This window comes from Talaromyces stipitatus, genomic scaffold, assembly GCF_000003125.1.
Source record: "Talaromyces stipitatus ATCC 10500 scf_1105507295541 genomic scaffold, whole genome shotgun sequence".
NCBI lineage: Eukaryota > Fungi > Ascomycota > Eurotiomycetes > Eurotiales > Trichocomaceae > Talaromyces > Talaromyces stipitatus.
Genome location: NW_002990115.1, coordinates 4,168,168 through 4,188,625, shown reverse-complemented (window position 1 = coordinate 4,188,625; position 20,458 = coordinate 4,168,168). Strand labels below are relative to the sequence as shown.

General features: G+C 46.6%; 8 protein-coding genes across 8 annotated transcripts, besides 1 other annotated feature; 6 read left to right on the top strand and 2 right to left on the bottom strand.

The window, feature by feature from the left end:
• Nucleotides 1-27: 27 nt before the first annotated feature.
• Nucleotides 28-3,475, top strand: TSTA_038740 (C6 finger domain protein, putative; the record flags this gene model as incomplete). The annotated part of the gene is made up of 6 exons (XM_002481058.1): nucleotides 28-184; nucleotides 239-982; nucleotides 1,068-2,058; nucleotides 2,108-2,417; nucleotides 2,504-3,202; nucleotides 3,250-3,475. 6 exons carry the CDS (start codon nucleotides 28-30, stop codon nucleotides 3,418-3,420), a joined length of 3,072 nt encoding a protein of 1,023 aa, XP_002481103.1. The 3' UTR covers nucleotides 3,421-3,475.
• A 145-nt stretch (nucleotides 3,476-3,620) lies between these two features.
• Nucleotides 3,621-5,271, top strand: TSTA_038730 (uncharacterized protein). The gene is made up of 3 exons (XM_002481057.1): nucleotides 3,621-3,863; nucleotides 3,925-3,978; nucleotides 4,037-5,271. The coding sequence occupies exons 1-3, from the start codon at nucleotides 3,675-3,677 to the stop codon at nucleotides 5,081-5,083; spliced, it is 1,290 nt and encodes a 429-aa protein (XP_002481102.1). The 5' UTR covers nucleotides 3,621-3,674; the 3' UTR covers nucleotides 5,084-5,271.
• A 371-nt stretch (nucleotides 5,272-5,642) lies between these two features.
• Nucleotides 5,643-7,530, top strand: TSTA_038720 (uncharacterized protein; the record flags this gene model as incomplete). The annotated part of the gene is made up of 4 exons (XM_002481056.1): nucleotides 5,643-6,365; nucleotides 6,417-6,507; nucleotides 6,557-7,153; nucleotides 7,211-7,530. 4 exons carry the CDS (start codon nucleotides 5,643-5,645, stop codon nucleotides 7,255-7,257), a joined length of 1,458 nt encoding a protein of 485 aa, XP_002481101.1. The 3' UTR covers nucleotides 7,258-7,530.
• Nucleotides 7,531-7,786: 256 nt separating this feature from the next.
• On the top strand, nucleotides 7,787-9,250 carry TSTA_038710 (BAR domain protein; the record flags this gene model as incomplete). The annotated part of the gene is made up of 5 exons (XM_002481055.1): nucleotides 7,787-7,821; nucleotides 7,954-8,109; nucleotides 8,158-8,719; nucleotides 8,782-8,913; nucleotides 8,980-9,250. The coding sequence occupies 5 exons, from the start codon at nucleotides 7,787-7,789 to the stop codon at nucleotides 9,010-9,012; spliced, it is 918 nt and encodes a 305-aa protein (XP_002481100.1). The 3' UTR covers nucleotides 9,013-9,250.
• Nucleotides 9,251-9,825: 575 nt separating this feature from the next.
• Nucleotides 9,826-10,067, top strand: TSTA_038700 (uncharacterized protein; the record flags this gene model as incomplete). Its single annotated transcript, XM_002481054.1, has 2 exons — nucleotides 9,826-9,836; nucleotides 9,914-10,067. The coding sequence occupies 2 exons, from the start codon at nucleotides 9,826-9,828 to the stop codon at nucleotides 10,065-10,067; spliced, it is 165 nt and encodes a 54-aa protein (XP_002481099.1).
• Nucleotides 10,068-10,188: 121 nt separating this feature from the next.
• TSTA_038690 (extracellular cellulase CelA/allergen Asp F7-like, putative) lies at nucleotides 10,189-12,257 on the bottom strand. Its single transcript, XM_002481053.1, has 2 exons — nucleotides 11,391-12,257; nucleotides 10,189-11,330 (listed from the first exon to the last, which is right to left on the bottom strand). The coding sequence occupies exons 1-2, from the start codon at nucleotides 12,114-12,116 to the stop codon at nucleotides 10,911-10,913; spliced, it is 1,146 nt and encodes a 381-aa protein (XP_002481098.1). The 5' UTR covers nucleotides 12,117-12,257; the 3' UTR covers nucleotides 10,189-10,910.
• Nucleotides 12,188-12,232: a microsatellite.
• Nucleotides 12,258-13,087: 830 nt separating the features above from the next.
• Nucleotides 13,088-13,846, bottom strand: TSTA_038680 (uncharacterized protein; the record flags this gene model as incomplete). Its single annotated transcript, XM_002481052.1, has 2 exons — nucleotides 13,088-13,167; nucleotides 13,189-13,846. 2 exons carry the CDS (start codon nucleotides 13,844-13,846, stop codon nucleotides 13,088-13,090), a joined length of 738 nt encoding a protein of 245 aa, XP_002481097.1.
• Nucleotides 13,847-18,658: 4,812 nt separating this feature from the next.
• TSTA_038670 (uncharacterized protein) lies at nucleotides 18,659-20,214 on the top strand (the record flags this gene model as incomplete). Its single annotated transcript, XM_002481051.1, has 3 exons — nucleotides 18,659-19,139; nucleotides 19,218-19,677; nucleotides 19,755-20,214. The coding sequence occupies exons 1-3, from the start codon at nucleotides 18,821-18,823 to the stop codon at nucleotides 20,212-20,214; spliced, it is 1,239 nt and encodes a 412-aa protein (XP_002481096.1). The 5' UTR covers nucleotides 18,659-18,820.
• Nucleotides 20,215-20,458: the final 244 nt, after the last annotated feature.

The following is a 20,458-nucleotide window of genomic DNA, read 5'->3' as shown; positions in this document are numbered from 1 at the left end:
TAACCACAGCAACCATCTAGGACTCGGATGGACGAGCAAGATCGCACTCGTCTTGGTGGGGATAATCCGGTGGAACAGGAAGACAGCAAACGCAGTCTGCCAGAAGGGCAATCCGAAGCGACAGCTAACAAAAGTGCTCCCCCCGCTCGGGGTCCTAAGAGAAGGACTAAGACGGGATGTTTGAGTAAGTCAAGATGTCTCTTTCGATAAAAAAAAGACACATACTTACAATCATCAGCTTGCAGGAAACGGCGCATCAAGTGTGGGGAGGAGAAGCCTCGGTGCAATAACTGCATTAAAGCGAAGCGAGAGTGCGAAGGGTATACGCAAAGAGTCGTCTTCAAGAACGCGTTGGGTACTTTGGGCGCGGCGTACGACCCCAGAGTTCCTGCCAACTTGCAAACTCCCGTGACCTTTCCTCAACTGCCACACCAAGTCCAGCTCCAACAGCTACAACAACTGCAACGACATCAAGGACAGCCCATCGCCGGCCAAGCTCTCAATCCTCAGCAACGCTTGCTTGCACCCCGTCTCCCTTATGTACCGCCTACTGTCGCCTCTGGTTATGGCACGGCCCAGTCCATGCACCAGCAACAACAAGCCTTCCACTATCCTCCAATCCCTCTTCAATCGCCGTTGCAGCCAGAACAGATAATCGCTCATCCCGAATCCATCCACGTTCATGGGGACGACTTCGCAAGCCATCTCTATACGTGGCCGACTGCAGATCAGCATACTTATCTGACAGTACCCGCTGAGACTGGTGGCCCGATTCAGGGTGTTCATGATGCCGCATTGCTGCCCCAGACGGTGGCGGGAGTTGGCACCGTACTACCATCGCATCAGAATCTGCATAATCATCCAGTGCCAATGGGTCAGCATGATCCGGCCGTGCAGAGTATAGCTGAAACCATCGGATTTTACACGGACGACACCTTCCAACAAGCTCAGGTCTACTATTCGTGGGATGCCGAACAGGAAGGTAAGACCTGTTTCAACGATTATTTAATGAGTGACCTGGCGATATATATGGCTGATGACTGGTCGTTATCCTTGGGACCAAGCAGCCCTGATACCGACGACTTATGCCCCTGAAGGACTAGAAAATGATTACTATGACGTTGATTCCGACGACGAGCAACAAGAGGTTACCGAAGAAGAGGGATACAATCAGTTGGACCTTATCATGGCTTCGGCACATCGGGATGCCATCCGATCGTACAATACGTATCTTAACGAGCCTCACATCCTTGCCTCCTACCAACCTTCAATGGGCTCATCTCCGCTGAACAATCCAAAAACCGCACGAATATGGATCCATTTTATGCACGCGACGGGTCCTAGCATGTCGGTCTGGGAGCGACACATTGCAAATCCGACGCCCTTATTTGGTGGACCCGTACCTTCATCGCAGCAAGGACTCTGGAGCTATATCATGCCTTTGAAATCGCTTGAACACCCGGCACTCCTACAAGCAATGCTTGCCATCAGCAGTTTTCACATAGCCAAGCTACAACAGAGTCATCTTACAATCACTTTCAAGCATTACGAGTACGCGCTCAGAAAGGTCTCGAAGGCTGTCGGTCTCCCTCTGCGTCGAAAGCAAGTAGCGACACTGGCTGCCACATTGATTCTTGCCTTTTACGAAGTTTCTGCAGCGGATCATACCAAGTGGGACAGGCACGTAGCTGGCGCTGCACAACTCTTGAAAGAAATCGATTTCGCAGGCATAACGCGAGATCTCAGAGCTTATCGTCGAAGTCTGAGGTCGCAAAAACATGCCTGGACAGGGCCATTCGATACTTTTTCAGCTTACAGCTACTCCGAAGACGATCCATTTGCAGAGAAGGAGTCGGGAGTAGATCCCAAAGTAGTGTCCAGACTTGTGGGAAGGGCTATTGATTATGATCAAATCGGTCGTGTTGATGCCTACCCTAAAGTCAAGAGGAGGCATTTTTCACGGAAAGATATCGAGAACTTCCGGTTACAATGTGATTTATATTGGTGGTATGCAAAGCAGGATCTTTTTCAGAGTTTGATTAGTGGTAACAGACTCCAGTATGTATTTCAACCACATAGCCACTGCATTCTGGCTAACACTATTCAGCACCCCATTCGAACGCTGGGACGCATGTCCTCCTCGTGCGGCACTTGGAAAACTAGATGCAATCTATGGCAGCTTTGATCATCTCATACTTCTTATGGCTCGCATGATGCATTTTGGATACCAAGATCGCAAGAGAAAACTCAAGAGCCTTGAGGCCTGTGGTGGTGAATGGCGTCCCAATCCCAGTTTCTTCAGGTTTATCGGTCGATTTGCGCCCAAATCCTCTACAGGTGGCGGTCCCGGATCACCTCCTGGGAAGGGGCCTCCACAGTCAGGTAAAATGCAAGGACCAGCTGGTCCGAGTGCCCAGGTATGTATCATCGATGAAGCCAGCAAATAGGGCTTGCTAACGAGAGCGTAACGTAGCCACCGTCAAGTCAAAGCTCTACACAACAGCAGCCTATGTATGGTATGGCGCCGACAGGCGGTCCAGTTCCAGCTCCTTCTGCGTTCACCACAATGGGCGAATCTCCGCCGTACTCAGGCTTTATAGATGACGACGGAGAAGACAAAACATTGGAAGAAGCCGAAGCGGAATGGGAACGCATATCAGATGCGTATCAATATTACGAGAGCCAATTGGGAGAATCCTTTGCACCATTACCAGCAGACAGCACATCGCCAATTGGTTCGCCGTTCGGTTCCGCATTACAGTTCCGTTCTCATATCATTGCCGTGCTCTGGGGGTATTACTATACTGGAAGAATAATGCTCAACCGGCTCCATCCTAGTATGCCTCCAGCTGCAATGGTAGCTGCGACAGCAGCGGCAGCAACGACAGCCAACTTTGCTCAGACGATTGGCAAAATAGCTGCCGGAGTATACTATCCACAGTTATACATGCAAGCAGTCGGGAGTTTGAATCCGAATCTAGGCGGAGCATGGATAGAGACCACTGTGAATTTGTTTGTTGCAGGTGTTCAATACACGGATGCAACACAAAGAGACTGGACTGTGGCAACTCTTCGAGGAACTGCCCGTGTGACTGGATGGCAGTCTGCTGAAGCGATCGCATCTGGATGTGAAGCTGCATGGGCCCGTACAGCTGCATTAGGACGTGGGCCTCCGTATGTTCGTGGGCCAGATGTTCAAATGGTAAGTTTGACTCCCGGCTCCTTTTCTCTCTAATAATTTTTTTGTAGAGAGGACCAATCTATTCCCGCGGTGAAAAAACCGATGAACATATAGCACCGGGCTCCAACTATGAAAGACGTTTTGTGAAGGTGGAAAGAAGGGTACGAGCGCACTGGGCGATGGGGCTGTTGGAGTTGGAAAGTGATCTTGATGGGCTTAATCTTGACGACCCATTATAGCCTGTAGATATGATATTAATGCTTGCTATGAAATACGACACCCATGAAACAATTCATTTTTATGTATACGCAATATGATTGGTCAAAACCAGTTTACTTCTATGCACTGATTGATTGGTTGATAGAACGTAAACCTAAACCATTCTCGTCTTAGCCAACGATCTCGGGCAACTGGCAGAAAGTGACACACTTTCGTGACAGTCCTCAATTGCGCCAGCAACAATCGCACAAAGAGAATACAATGTCTTGACGAAATGCCTATATGTATTGAATGCTCCTATCCAGTCTCACATCTCTACACCTCCTACAGCAAAGCCGATGATCGCGCGCTCGGTAAAGGGGTGCGGTTGACGCAATGTCCACGCTGCAAGCGATTCGCGGATAAATATGTTGAGCATGATAATGTGGTTTTGTTTATTGATTTGGTGCTTGTGAAACCTCAGGTGAGAATTATTGGTCTGTTTGAAGGGTGGGAGAGGTTTAGCTGATGTGGTGTGGGAGTAGGTTTATCGTCATTTGTTGTTTAATCGATTGGGACGAGATGATAAAGCTTTCGATGTGAGTCACTACGCACCAGCGAGTTGTAATACATACACTAATGAGAGTGACTTTGCAGAGATCGATTGTTCGTCTCGGTATACTCCTGCTTTTGTTCGATGTTTACTTGACATGGGCGCGAATCGAGAAATCGTCCACCCTCTCATCGACGCCGTTGTCCACTGCTCCGATTATCGTTCAATATCTGTTTTTTCTCACACTCAATGCGCTGGCGACATTGGCACATCACTTGGTCGTTCGCCTGGGAGCTTCGATTATATCGAGGAAGTCGCAACAGTCAGCTATTGCCTCTGGAGCAGATGGGACAAATAATGAATCGCCGGCAACACCTACGGCGGCAACGAATGTTGTTTCGACTTCTGCAAATGTGAGCCGGTCACCATCCAGCCAGGATATATCGCAGGGCTTGCATCCTTCAGCATCGGCATCGGCATCAGCATACAGTACCGGAAGTGCTACTAGTAGTGGACCCTCGTACTGGCCGCATGATGCGTCACCATCGCAGCAAGGAGTACATACACAATTGCGACGTGTATCGACTTCACCTGCACAGTTACAGCCGCTACCTCCGCCGTCACCTCCCAGCGCCAATGCTGTCAGCACAGCATTGTTTGTCAGTAGTTGTCCGAAACTGTTCCCCATACTCATGGTGATATGGGGATCGAAGGATGTCGCGGTTCCCGAGGAAGGGAGTTCAACTGCTGATAGTCCAGCTGTTACGATGTTGCACAAGACATTAACGACAGTGACTTCATCTTTATCAATCCCAACTGCATCGGGGGTATTATTAGACAATGCTGCAGCTACTGTCACCACAACTATGAGCAAAAACAATATTGTTACCAGAGCAACATCAGTTTTTGGCTTCCTCAGCAACCCATCCACGATCTTAGCGACTTTCCTCTCTGCATTCGACTTTACTTCTTTGATGTCCTTTTTGTCGCTAGGAACGGCATCGACCCATTTGGTTCTGCTGAATAATATCGAAGCTCTCTATATTCTTCTAGATTGCGGTTATTTATGGGCTGTGGCTCTTGCTGTGACAGGCCAGCTTGCGAGATGGTCGGTTGAGAAGGTGGTTTTGGGTCTTTTTGGGATTTATTAGACTGCTTAAAGCCGCACATTGTATAAGATTCTAGTTTAATAGTTGATCAGTCCTACTTTTAGCAGACAGCGTGGTGTCGGTGTAGAAGCCGAGACCCTAACCCTGGGTTTCCCTACTCAGACACTGTAGCCTCATTCAGGTTAGTATGCTCGAGTCCGGCGTCATCGTCACTTGATTATCGGCCTATGACTCTGCCCAACTGCGTCTCTCCTTAGGCTGTTTTATTTCTTCAAACACTCTGCAGAGCAAACTCAAACAGAGCATTCAACTTAGGACAGGTGTCTTCTTTGTAAGGTTCACTCTTTCATCTTTCACAGATCAGACCATTGTCAACATCCAACTAAACTGACTCATCGTCTGTATCAGTAGCCGCCCCTCATCCCGCCCACCTGAGGCTCTTGAACTAAATAACCTCCTCTAGTCAGCGGAGACGGTCATCCACGGTTACTCTGAATCACACCCGTGGTTCGAACTGACTTTTTTTGTTTTGTTTACTTTCTAAAGAAAATTTACCCCTGTAAACAGAAGATCGTCTCACCTGTTTCTGACCAAACAGACCATGCCGACCTACGACGAAATCCGCTCCGCAACAGAGAGCCTCGACAGCGGTGGTGGGCGATGGGATACAGAACGCTTTACACGTGAACGTGACGAGCGCATTTACCGTGGTCCGGCACCGGCTCCTCTTAGAGAAAGGTCACGATCTAGACCACCTCCTCCACCGCCTGAATTCGACCGCCGTCGCCCCGGCGGATTCGATGACCGCTTTGAGCGCCGCGTCGTTGAGGAAGATCGATATGGTCTACCCGGTCGTCGTAGAGAACGCTTCGTTGAAGAAGATGATTACTATGCTGCACGTGGTTCGGGACCATTGGTACATCGTCGAGAGCCATCGCCTTCTTTTCGTCCTCCGCGATTAGTGAGACGTCAATCTTCCCTGGATACATTTGACAGATTGCCGGCACGAAGGATTGAGCGGGTTCCTCCTCCGCCCGTGAGAGGATTTCGTGGTGGTCCACCGAGGCGATCATCCCCTCCTCGATTTGTTGGGCGCGATGAGCTTTACGAGGAAATCGATATTGCGGAACCGGATGAATACGGTGACGAGGAGTTTCGGCATTTCCGTGAACGCGAGATGAGGCGTCCTGTTAGAGAGGAGATTGTCAAAGAAAGGATTATCGAGAAGGAGAAGCCGTACCCGCGAAAGGGTAAGACGAAGATGCCTAAGCGATTGGTGCACCCCCGCGCAGTGCAGCAGCTTGGGTATCCATATATCGAAGAGGTTGGTCTTTGTACAGTGGTTGATGTTCACGGCGTGCTGACAAAATGGTAGGATCGGGTTATCATTATTCAAAAGGCTCTTTCTAAAGAACTCATTGATGAAATTGTAACTCTGAGCAAGGAAATAAGACGTCGATCAGAAAGTAAGTGATTTGTCCGTGTCGCTTTTTCGCTTCGTGCTAATTGTAGTAGCTGTCTACCGAACGTATAGATCTCCTTCACCACCACCCGTACGCGAACGAGAACTAGTAGAACGGGTTGTCATTGCATCACCTTCACCACGACGTTCTGAGCGGCTATACGTTGAACGATCCCCATCGCCAGTACGTGCCGAACGTCTCATCGTAGAGCATTCTCCAGCACGCACGGAACGCCTCGTCGTGGAACACTCTCCGGCGCGCACAGAACACTTGATTGTTGAACGATCGCCCTCTCCGCTCCGTTACCGTAGCCCTTCACGAGTCCGTACCAGCCGTTACCTAGAACGTCCAGATATCATCGAAACCCGGCCTCGATCGGTATCCGTCAATTTACCTCAACGTTCTTCTGAACCGGTCATCGTCGAACGCCGAGATGATTCAGCCGGACAGGTTGTCCTCGTTGAGCGACCTCGTCGTACCGAGCTTGACGTAAGCGAAGAAATCCGGATGCTGGAGGATGAGAGAAGGATGCTCCAGATTGAACGTCGTCCTGAGCACGTTGGCTCTGTGGATATTATCAGGGACAAGGTCATTCGCCGAAGCGATGGTGAGACTGATGAGATTATTGAAGTAAACAAAAATAGGAGAGGTTAGCATCCTATCAATCTGTGAACTGCAAACATGGCTAACTCATATCGAATCATAGCTCCTGACTCACGGCTTATTCGTGCTATGATGGCGACATTGACGTGAGTACGCTTCGGTCATTGTTGTCGATAGTTGATATATCGAGTCACCTATTGTTTCCATATCCGTTATTTCCATGGCGTTATCTGGTTGAATTCAAGTTCTCGGCAATGCAACGATATAATGATTGATGTTGATATGGTATCTGAGGATATGAAAGATATGGTCTTGTATCCATGCATGATGCACTCCAAGTTATGATTAGTCTGTTCTTCCCTCCAAGTATGCTGTAACACCCATGTATGTATGTATAGACAATAGACTCATTCAATGATTCTTGTAATCTCTCTGGAATCTTTGTCGTTGTTGGTATTCCACGCGGGTCTTCTTATTTGTCCGCTGGGAGCAAGTGGGGCTCTTAGCTAAAGCTCCCGCTGCCTCAGGCAACGAGGTTTCAGCTAGATCTCCCCTAACTAAGAGTCAAACATCAAACATCAAACTCGACAAGCCGAACGGAATCATTCATTGTACTATTCCAACCTTCAAGACCAAGAACGAATCCCTTCAACAGAAACACGTTCATTGGTTGATAAACATGGATAAACTCCAGGCTTTTGGAAAGAACTTAAAGTGAGCTATCTACCTACCCCTCCTTATCAGCATACGCTGTGACGGCCTATTGTTAGCACTGCCGGATGAGCGCACGCAGTCACATATACATATTTATAGTTCTGTTACTGATATTATTTATAAATTGTATAGCGCCCAGTTCACGCCTTTTGCAGCGCGAACCCAGCAGTTTGTCAAGGAGCAGCTCGGCACGGCGGATGAGAAGACGCAGCTTCCGGACGATTATCTCGAGCTCGAGAAGCGTGTCGATGCTTTGAAGCAGGTTCATCAGAAGCTTCTTTCTGTGACGTACGTATTTCCTGCACTACCGTCTTATCAGATACTGATAAACAGCAGCTCCCAGTACTCGAACGAGGCTTACGACTACCCCCCTAACATCCGCGAATCCTTCAATGATCTCGGTCGCACCATCAGCGAGAAAGTCAACCTCCTTTCTCACGCTTCTTCCCCCGCCGAAGCCCAGGCTGCCTTGACTGCACCACCCTCCGCAAAACCTCAACCAAAGACCTTCAGCCATGCCATCGCCCGCGCTTCCCTAGCTGGATCACAGCTAATCGCCCAAACCACCCCCGCCGAGGACCCCCTCTCCACTGCATTGGAGAAATACGCCCTCGCACTGGAGAAAGTGGGCGAAGCCCGATTGGCGCAAGACGCTCAAATTCAGTCTCGGTTCTTGGCCGGATGGAATACCACGCTAAACACGAATTTGACCTTCGCGACCAAGGCCCGTCGTAATGTGGAGAATGCGCGACTCAATTTGGATTCCATCAAGGCTAGGAAGAAGGCCGCTGCGGGTGGGGATTTGGATAATCTGAGTGAGGATGCTCGTATTGAGATTGAGCAGGCTGAGGATGAGTTCGTGGGACAGACTGAGGAGGCCGTTGCTGTGATGAAGAATGTGAGTTCTTTTTTCTATCTTTTGGGTTATAATATCACCGGTCTAACGATGTTTATTGGCAGGTTCTCGATACTCCTGAGCCATTGAGAAACCTCGCAGATTTGATTGCCGCTCAGCTCGAGTACCACAAGCGAGCATACGAAATTCTCTCCGAGTTGGCTCCCGTCGTCGATGGGCTGCAAGTTGAGCAGGAGGCAAGTACATGTCTTCCCATTTACCAACTTTCTAATCTTATCGCCTACTAACAGACAACTCGACAGGCCAACTACCGTAAGAGCCGTGAAGGTGCTTAAACCGAGAGTACTCATTCCTGTTCTTTTTGAGTCTTGTGTTTTCCGCTCAGCCCGCCTTATTCATTGGCGTGGGTGTTTCTTTTGAAAGCTTGTGATTCCCGGACCGTATGGATAACCGTCGTTTCTATGAGGAATGGAGATTTTGTTCTATGTATTTTCATTTTTCTTTATCCTTGCCGAATTGACGTTGGTAGATCTTTATTACTTTGAAGTAACCTGTTTGGCCGATTTTTACTATAATTTCAAGTTTTAACTCTTTGTAGGGTCTCAATCTAATAATACCATTTTTCTTACATTCATTCATCTACCATAGTCATTTGTTTATATCGTTACGTCGATGTAGATCACATGATTCATCCACGCCAAGCCTGTCTCCGATACCTTAATTCACGGACCTCAATCTCAACGTCACCACCATTCAATTACATCTGGACAAGCCGACAAGTTTACACAAGAACTACCATACAGCAGGGTTATATCGTCCGTCACGCACGATTTCCGTATTATCGTCGTACCCCGGCTTCCGCAATCGTATTTGCGACACTCTTTCGAAGTCGTTCACGGACTTGACCTAGAGCTTGCGCTGCTCATTCTTCGGATTCAATAACAACACACTTCCTCCCATTCTGCGCTTCTGCGCTTCTTGTCGCATCGCTACAGTCTGTTGGACGGTTGTACATATTACCTTTGCAGAAACCTGACATTTTCGAATAAGCCGTTATCTATTCCCATTCACGACGAACGAAGGCGGTTCAGCTTTGATATACGAAACTTCTCTCGGGCAAAAGAACAGGAATACACTTATAATCAACCATGGCGAACGGGTGAGTCAGCTTAGTCGCCCTCCTGACATGTTTTCTGTTTACCCCGGTATGGCTCGCACTAATCAATCGATATACAGAGCAAGTATCATAATCGGACTCGTTTTCGTGATTTTGGCTAGTCTCTGTGCCTGGTTCTTTGCACCAAAGGGTGATAATCAGACGTACGCTCCATTTTCCAGTGTCTCGATTCGAAAAATTCGAAGCACAAATGCTGATATGATAATGTTATAGGGTTTGGCGAAGTAGTCTTATACTTGCCTTTTCGGCTTGTTATATTATGTGGGGTATGTTTTGCTTCCTCTCGATTGCGTGTGTCATAGTATATTTGGATGTGTCGAACTAACTCATGATAGCTATCACATTTCTTGCACAGTGGCACCCGCTTATTGTGCCTACGAGATCGGATATGCGTCCTGGTCGGGTGCCGGAGTAGGGGGTTTCCTCATTCTTTGCGATTTTTGTTGGTTGTGCGAGAGTTGTTCAAGATTCAATGAGATGTTCTTTCATGTACGAGTATACCGCCGTTCTACTTCTATCACATCATCGAATTATACTTCACCCATGGCAATGAATCGATTAGACGAAGTTCACAGAATGGACCAGCCGATCCCAGCTCTTAGACAGAATTATAATTCTGCCTGGCTGGGGATGGTTCTGGCTTTTGCGCCAAAGATCGATTTACATATACGAAGCCTAACACGGTACTTACAAGATAGATGCCATTGCCCAGGTGTTCTATGCATGTATCAAATCAAACATGAAAATATCTCGGTTTTCAGCAGATTACTACAGACATATGGAAGGGTCAATTCATACATAGAGCTATGAAGCATAGAGCGGTGATAACAGGTACGGGTCGGATTATAATGAGTGATGATCACTCCTGTCCAGGGATCAAAATTATGCAACACCATGGAAGGTGGTTAAGTCTCATGCCTGGGTAGCGGCTAATAATACAAATCTGTATAAATACTGACGATAACTCCAGAAGACTTTGATGCCAACTTAGACACTTCGATACCGAGCCTCGGCCATGTTACAGAAGACTTCTCAGTAAAGATCGAAGAAGAAGTTCTAATAATTCTCAGCAGCCTTAGTAGTCACACCCGACTGAAGAGCAACATTTTCAACAATAACCTGATCTCCGTTGACGCTGGTAACCCTAACCCAGGCAGTATTGTCAGGGAGAGTACCGCTAAGAGTCCAGATATTGTAGTTGTCCAGAACGGCGGCCTCCCATGTCTTACCAGAATCACTGCTAACCTCGAGCTTAGAAGTGCGGAGTCGAGCGTTCTCAACGGTAGCGGCGAACCAGTACTTGCTGGCACCACCGTGCATTCTGATTTCGAGAGGGGTGGTTTGTGCAATTGGACAGGCGATCCATTCCCATTCAATGCCGTCCACGCCTCCGCCGGAGTAACCGTTGGTAAGCTTGCTCCAGGTAGCGGGTGTCATGTCGAGGTGAGTAGCGTTGCCGCCGGTTTCGTTGGTTACCTATACGATTCTGGGATCAGTTCCATCAGCTCAACGGGTCTCAGAGCTATATGCACTCACCATCACCGTGATAGTCTTTCCTTTGTACGTGACAGAGATACATCCACCGCAGTTAGCGCCGTTGTTCCAGATGTCTTGGGAAACGCAGGTGCTGCCGTCAATACCGGCTGGAAGAGTATAGTCGACAAAACTGCAAGCACCGCTCTGCCAGCAGTCTTCTTCAGTGCAATCACCGCCGTATCTGGTGCCCAATCCGACGAAGGTTTCGGTCGCTGCGACAGAAGATGTGGTCGCAGTAGCAGTAGAAGAAAGCGATGACGGTGCTGCAGAAGAAGTGGTAGAAGAAGAGCTTGACTGAAGTTGCGGAATCAGAGTTGTAGGGCTCGCTTGCTTCGCAGTAGTCAAAGACGACTGAATAGTTGACGGTGCAACAGAAGATTCAGGGGTAGCAACCACATCAACCGGGATGGAAGTTAAAGTAGAAGAATTTGGCACCAAGGTAGTCAAAGACGACTGAGCAGAAGACGGCGCGATGGAAGATTCAGGTGTTGCAATCACGTCAACCGGGACGGAAGCTGAAGTAGAAGGACTCGGGAATAAAGCAACAGGAGAAACAGATGTATCTCCCGGGACAACTGGTGTCGGAGTCGGTTCAAGAAAATAGCCAGTTGTTGTAATGGTTTTTACTACGACAACTGGGACTGCATCAGCAGGACAAGTGTCTTCGCCCGCAAGACACACGGAGGCCAGCACCAGGGGCAAAAGGATGAATTTATTGTAATACATTGTTTTTTGAACCTCGGAATAAGCTTGCTATTCGACTGGAAGTGACAATAAAAGAAGCGAAAGTAGGTAGAGAATGAATGAATGAACGAAAGAACCAGGAAACAAATGAATGAATGTGCTTTTTTGCTGGTCAAAAAGAATGATAACTCAAGAGAAGAGCGTCACAACCTGGGCAATATATATATTATCTATTCATCATAGTCTTCAGGGCTCTTTAATTGCCATTCTACGAACCCGGATGCCGGAAATGCATCGAAAGTTGTGGTGATAATCAAGGTAAAACATACCTTAAGTCCTTCTAATAAGACATAATTTATGTTCCTGTTTCTTAGCTTGAAAATATCATAAGACGATCCATCTGATAATAGTAAATAGATCAAATCTGCCACCAACAGGATAATTTCCCGATGACCCACGTGTATATGATAGGAATGTTTACAGATATGTTTCAGCATGATTAATCAAATATCTCAACTATGGTTTAGTTTAATTCAAGTAACTTCGGCCGCTTCTTCCTCTAGTTTCATACGATATTGTACCAGTGATTACCCGGCAGTTCTCGACTCCTTACTCCTCTAGAATGTTAACTCGCACCCTTCGAATAGAGTCATGTTTGCAAATTCATCATACGTACTAATAACATTGAACATGGCTCCTTTCGATTTGTCCTGAAACAATATTCGGCTCAACTTGGAAGATGTCAACTAGTACTTTGGCTGGGATGACTCATGGTCGGACGTTATAGTTAGATATCAATCGATTGGACAGCACCACCTTGTCATTTTCATACTGACTTAAAATTGGCGTGGCATTATCGTTCGGTGTAAAGACAAGATATGCTGCAGAATAGAATGCCGCTGGCCAATTTTCGCTGCCCTTGCGCAGAGGTTCTATCTTCCGGGGAAACGTGCGCTCTTCGAGGGTTTGATAATAATCAGGGTGATCAGTATCATGATGAACCTACCTCGCTATTATTGAGAAGTGTCAAACACTGTCTTCCCCTTGTACTTCCCGATATTGCTCCCGAAATGCGCCACAGCGTTGCCGCCAGCTATTATGTGCGAATACACACCAGCTCTTGCAGCTGAAGCCTCCCCCGCCGCGATATTATTACCGAAATGGCCCCTAAAATGATCCGTCACTGCGATGTTTGTGAATAGATTAGGTCCCTTTGCAAGCTCGACCTTTACCGCCTGTTTGAAGATTTCATCTTCCTCTCCGATAGCGTTTCCTAGAAGATCGAGGCTTTCCGGTTCTATCTCTCTAATCTCGCCTTGACATAACCGTTTCTGGGCGTCAACTGCCGATGGGAACAGCTCCACCAGCTTGCTTGTCAGCATGGAGATATTTTCGACTAAATTCTCGTAGTTTCCCTTCCGGTACAGCGCCCATGAGACTCGGTCTCGCTTTCGGGGCTTCACACGCTCATCACTGATATTGCGCATTTTTTCGTGCAGCTTCTGAAGAGCATTACTTCCCTTACGGATTTGCTCCCCGTTCTCAAGAAGTTGGAGTTTCTCAGGCTTGGCCGTAGTTGTAAACCTAAGCGATGTCTCCATCGCAGAGTCAAAAGCTCTCTTGATCTCGTTTAGCCAGTGGTACGCCTTATTGACTTTTTCTTCGTCGGAATCGCCTTCAATGACGAGCTTCGCGTCGGGCCCGTCGATTCCTAATGCCGCGCCCCAGCGTGTCAGGCGCATTTCGGCTGCTTCCAATTTACACAGCGTCATCTCGAAATCCGTTTCAAAGTCTCGACCGAATTGAATATATCAGAAGCATTCCACACATGATGTGAAAATTCCAGGGATACTTCCAATAGCTAGAGCAAGGCTGATTGGTTCCATGTTGGCTTTCAGAGCCTACACAATATTAATGTCAAGTTAGGGCTACAGACTGATCTCTTTCCTGGTTATTGACGGCAGATCAGATGTTGATTTATCAGACTGCCCGTTCACAAGAATGCTGTTGGCGGCTATCTCCTATTCGATGGATGAATCACTCGTGATATGCAGGCTGTTCTATGTATGAGCTCTGATTCGGCCTAACAGAGACCACAGTGCAGTTGACACACCTTGAGGGTGTGCATAATACATCGCGCTAGTAACGTGTCTCGAGGCTATGATAGTTAGTGCTCCTTTTACTCGGTAATAAAATAGATATCTTATAATACTACTAACCTCATTAGCCAGCTGAAACTTCGAGATTAGGAAGTACTTCCCACAGAACATCCCAGACTAGACACTGTGCAACATCATACAGCAAATTCATATGCAAGCCATGAATCCGACTACCCTTATGGATTGGCGAATAACACATCTGCGTCATTTTTTGCCGTATTCGTTACCTCTTTGCCACTTCATCTCCCGCTTGACCTTTAGCTCCCTCCCATACGTTTTCTTCAAAATAGTGGTCCGAAGCTATTTTCGGTAAGGATGAGAGATTATTATCAATGTCTTCTGCAGTTCTTTTTAAGGAATGAAGGTCATAGTCATTGACCCTAAGATTCTGTTTGGTATATTTGGCATCATCCTCCCGCATCCTCTTCAGCGATCTATCGAAACCTAAGTGTAAATCGAGATCCTTCAACTGCTTCATGTAGTCAACAAGAACGTTAACGAGATTGTCGTAATTGTCCTTGCCGAGAATAATCAAAGTGGTGCTCGCTCCTTTGGGCTTTCGATATTTCTTCCCAGCAAGGTATCAAGCGCTTCGATCATCCAGTCGCTGCCACTATGGGCGAATTCAGAAGAGTTGACCGGTTGAGTTTTTTTGCTTGTCAATTGCCTGTTAATAAGCTCTAGTTTTCGCAGGACTGCTGCGCCGTCTGCGTTTGCGATACCGTCGTCCTGACCTTCGATCAGGTTGATAACGGCGTGAAGCCACCAGCAAAGTCTGAGCTATAGCAGGTGCTGCTGGATGGCTAAATGCTGAACATTTCCCTCGTTCTCGTTGCTGGTTTGATGTTTGCTATGTGAAGGATGCAGCTACTGATGGTAGAGTCTAGGGGGACACCTTCAATCGTCAGGCTATGAATGAGCTCATTTCAAAAATTACCCAGATACGCAATCAAAAACGCACAGACAAGTTGCAGTTTCTAATAACTACTCGTCCATATTCTTCTGTCAAGCGAGTTCTCGAATCCAATATCAAGAATCCCCCAGGAGTACTTCGACACAATACCCACTCACCTTGACGATGAATACGATGCTATATTCGATCGAATAGATTATAGCCACGCGAGGATGCGAAATCGCTGCTGCAAATTGATCTTGCAGCACCCCACCTCTCTCTCACTTTGGAGGAGATGAACACTGCACCCGTCTCTTGCCAAACAAGCTAGAGGGTATCCAATTTACCTCAATCAATGAGTTAAACATTTATAACGGGAAGAGGTTTAAACAGACTTTAGAGAAATTGGAGGTCTGTTTGTCCGAGTTCAAGGTTCTAAAGTCCACGAATTTCACGTCACTGTCAGAAATTATCTATTTGAAAAGGATGGTTCCTCTAGTTATGGGGACGGCTCATCCTGGAAGCACTCATTTAGTTTTTGGGAATGTCAGTGTCTGCTCGCAAAGATCTGCATTTCTTATCTTCTACTGGACGAGCTTAGGGACGGATGAATTGAATTAAGAGGAAGGCTGGATTGGGAATATAACCCTGTTGCTGTACGTCCAGTTGAGTAATTATCCATTCGTGACTTATGCTGCAACTCAATGGGAGCTGCTTTATACTGGGGATGACAATGTCGATGATGAGTTGGACTCCATGATTCTTGAACTCTGCGATAAATTTCGCGGCCACATCCCAACATGGTTCTGGGTTCGTTGGTATAGCTCTCCTGGCTTCAAATGCGCAACCCCTCCGCAACTTTCTCCTCTCGAAGCAGCATCTTACTTCTGCCTCACGCTAGCTGTAGTAACTCTTCTAGATAACGGCGAATATAATGCGGAAACAAATGCTGAGCTTGGTAACAGGGCGTTAGAGCAAGTGGCGACCGGGAAACCACCCAGAAACTATTGAAGAATTACTTAGATATGGTGCAAGAATAACGCGCGACGACCCCATTTCCAAAGCAGCATTTAAGGGCCACGTTGAAGTGGAATGTCTAGTTCAGAAGGCCGGGGCCGACACTAATGCTGGTCTATTGGAAGCGGTAGAGATGGGCAATGTGTCGGTGGTTCGGTATCTCGCACCAAAGGTCACAACCAAGACTCTACATAGCGCTCTTTTACGGGCTGCAAATCTGGGCGATTACGGAGCAATTCGTGTACTACTTAATGCGGGAGCCGATATCAACCATACCAATGAGGATGGATATACTGCGCTGCTCTGGAGTTACTCATCGAACATGGGGCTAATATTGAAGCCACTGATGAAAGTGATAAGACCATTCTTGTATCAGCGGCCATCAGGGAATCTAAGATGGCTGTCAAGTTCTTGCTCGTTGGGGAGCTCGTACTGACTACATTACCGACCCGAATGCTCTAGAACTCCTACGTAATTTGGAGCTCCGATCCACAGCTTCAGCTGAAAGAGGTCAGTAGAATAAATCCCATAACGAGTCTGGATCTGATACTAATGAGACCGGATCAGAGCATAATAAACAGACTGGATCTGAGAATGACCCTGAATCCGAACATGAGTATGCTTCGGACGAATACGCAGGTTCAGATAGCGAATTTCTTTCAAGTCTCCCAACTTGTGTCAGATCATATATAGAGCCCATGCATAAACATATATGTGATTTAAGGCTTGTACATAAGGGTAGGTTAGACTTAGTAGTAGTAAATCCGGGGAAGCACAGGAGAACCTGGCTATAACGAAAGGCCGCTTCATATCTCCACTAATATCATCTTGGATGACTTTAATATGGAACTGAAGAGCATCCAATATGTTACTACTAAAATGGACTAATATATTGGAGGTGACCTTCATCTCTAGATCGAATTCGCTTCTGGATATACTCACCTGGGCGCTGAGAGGCCTTCTGTTCGTTGTAGCTAGGCTCTAGTGTATAACTAATTGTTAGGGCTAACTCTAACACCTAGGTACAGCCGATGGCCTCGTTCCAGCTTCCAGCGGCTGGGATATGGCACAACATTTTGAAGAAGCCTTTCGAGAAAACCGGTTTCTGTGTTAGCACATACAGTGTTATCATATTCATTTATACAGTGAAGCTACATATCTATGTACCATCTCATTTTGGTGATTTTGGGATTATTGGTGCGGAGCGCATTGGAATCCAATGGGTTCTTGATGAGATGCGTAGGCAATTTCCTATTGAGAATACTAGGCGAGATAAAGCATTATCTTAGTCTTCACATTGCACTAACAGATATTGGCATCAAGTTGTGTCCGTCCGAATTCGTTGATAATATATTGGCTGATGCAGGGGTGTTGGACCGCAATCCTTTCCAGACCGATTCAACCGAGTTTTTGCAGATTCAGTGTCAACTTGATCAATGAACTGATTGTGGTTCTACCAGCAAGTGCTAGTATATCTGCAATGGCTCTCTTGTCATACTTGATCTGATTTTGCCAGATCGCAACGCTGCTAGCGCAATATAATACCCCTGAACAAACCCAATTCATGCAGCTGTGTCAGCGCACAGGATAATTCTTGCTTATCTCACGTCATTTGATACCGTGTATAACTATATGTATCACATAATCACAGTGCCATATTGATGCATTGGAAGCAGATATAACAAGATGTCTTCCATAACCAAGTAAACCCCCTTTGCCGGCTAATTAGAAACTCCGAAGGTCATAGTAATGAGCTAATACGACTGGCCGCTATGATAAACACGATCCACGTGTGAAGATAATGCTAGACTGATAGTCAACGAATTGATTTTCATATGGAGTTCAGCAGAACTTGGCGCATGGCATGAAACTACTCCCATGGGGTCTGAAAATGATTGCGAGTCTGTGGATGGAGAGGCTCGGCGTATAGTCTTCGGTTTCTGTATTGGGTCTTGACCAAAAGAACACCGAAATCCCTTGATTGGGAGAATCTATATACATATATCCCACTTGCTTTGCACATATGGGCGTACAGTGTTTGCTTGAGCCTCGTGGTTGTTGCTTTTATGGCCCCCGCCCCCCGCTTGGTCAGGTTCAACTTTCGCTCTCGTCCACGGATCCATGAATTCGCATGTGTGTGATGTGCGAATGGGACTAGTTTCGTATTACAGAAGAGAGTATCTGAAGAATTTTATACGAAGAAGTCCTCCGATATGTTTAGTTGTCTAGACATATATACGCAAACATTAGTGCCCAGGTGATTGACGTATCTTGCTGATAATATTCACCAGACGGTCTGGTGGTGGTATGCTCGCAACATGTAGGTAGATTTTGATATAATTAGGTATTCAGGTTACCCTAGATATGGCTCACGAACCCGTATACCTAGGTAATTGGTGCTAACTTAGCCTCGCTGACATCTTGTCATACCTACCGAAACAGATACTTACACAGACCCTGTAGCTAACACGGAAACGACCGATCCAGGCTTTATTTCCCGTCTCTTCTATCTTTCCATAGCTATCAATTTTGTGTCTGCTTACAAAAAAGCTGATCATACCTAGACCATGTCAAGGGAACGTTGTGCTTGAGTTAGAGTTCGCAATGAATCCTTGACTATATCTTGATATTCTTCAAAACGCCCAACTATCATTTCGTTCTTGAACCTTGAGAAGCCAATGTCACCTAATCAAGCTTCTTCGAGCAAGCCGGATACACTTACAGTCCGGGAGCCAGTCCGAACAGAAAACAACAAGTTCTACCTCTTTGCATTGGTTTTCTCTATCAATGAGTCAGGCGCTTTACCAGTGGCTATGAGTAATCCATACATTGGAGACAGACTCCTAATCTTCACCAGTGTCTTCGCTAGCATTCAGGTATTCTTCGTCGCTCTCAGGTTATTGACCCGAATTCAGTTTCCCAAAGCTTGGGGTTGGGATGATGTTGTCATTCTCATTGCGCTTGCTGGTCAATTGGGAATCGCGGGAGCTACTATTGGTCTGGCCCCTTCTGTTCAATATTCTGCAGTAAATATTTGAGGAAGTTAAAAGAACTAATTGGTCTGTGAAATGACAGGCTATGTGCAACGAACTGGCATTGGCTACCACCAAGAATACCTAAATGAAAACTACCCCGAAAAAGTCATCGTCGGACTCAGATACCTCTTCGCAATCCAAGTTCTGTACAACTTCTTCTTCAACGTCCCCAAATTCGCCATTCTCCTTCTTTATAATCGCATCTTTCCACCGCCTCTCCGAATCAACACCCTCGTTCGCGTAATGATGGTTTTCCTCATTCTGCAAACAATCGCAAACACGCTTGCTGAGTTTCTAATTTGTGATTCGCATTTCACGAACTTTGATAACTACGTTAGAACCACCTGTATCAGTCGACAGACGTTTTATGTTTGGGGCACTTTCCCCAATATCATCAGTGATGTTATCATCTTGGTGCTTCCGATGACGATGATCTTGCGGATGCATATGGAGACTCGGATGAAGATCGGGTTGGTAGTGACCTTTTTGTTAGGGAGTCTGTATGCTTATCCCTCTCTCATGGGTTTATTGTCAATATTGGGTGTCAGAGTCAGCTAATACAGCGACAAATATTAAGTGGTTTAACAACATCAATCCTCCGTTTCGCATACTTCTATCAAGAAGTCTCAATGACAGACTACAGTTGGAACGCCATTAACCTAATGATCATCACCCAAGCCGAGACGGGGACATACCTGATCTGCTCCTGTCTCCCAACCTACCGCCGCTTCTTTCTCAATTGTTCATTTCGAGGGAAGAACCATGCACACATCACCACGTTCTATGAATATAATAATTGCAACAGCGCCAGCACACCACAGAAACAACCCACTTCCCAAAGAGCAGATAGTCCGACGAGTAATGGACGACTGCAGTATATGAATGATACATACCTTCTAACGTTCGTACCGAGCAAGGAGACTCAAGATCATTCCTATGCTAGTTCATCATTGAATTTTAGACGGTCGTCTAGCAGGTTAAGGGAAATGCATAGCAATACTCCAACCGGCCAATATTTTCATCATGAGCACAACTAGAATTTGGAGTGAATGAAGTCGCTATGAAATGATTTTAACTACTTTTATACTAATATCCTTTGCTAGGGGTGCTGCCAATGTAGTTTATGTATTATAGTGGCATGCGAAATTAAACGGGTTGTTTGCTCTCGAAGTCAGGCGCTGGTGAATGGTCGAATGTCTTCTTGAGTGTTCTCTTAGCATCTCGTCTCATTTTATGCGTCAATAGGAGCGGGCCGTACCCACGAGGGGCCCCGCATGGCCG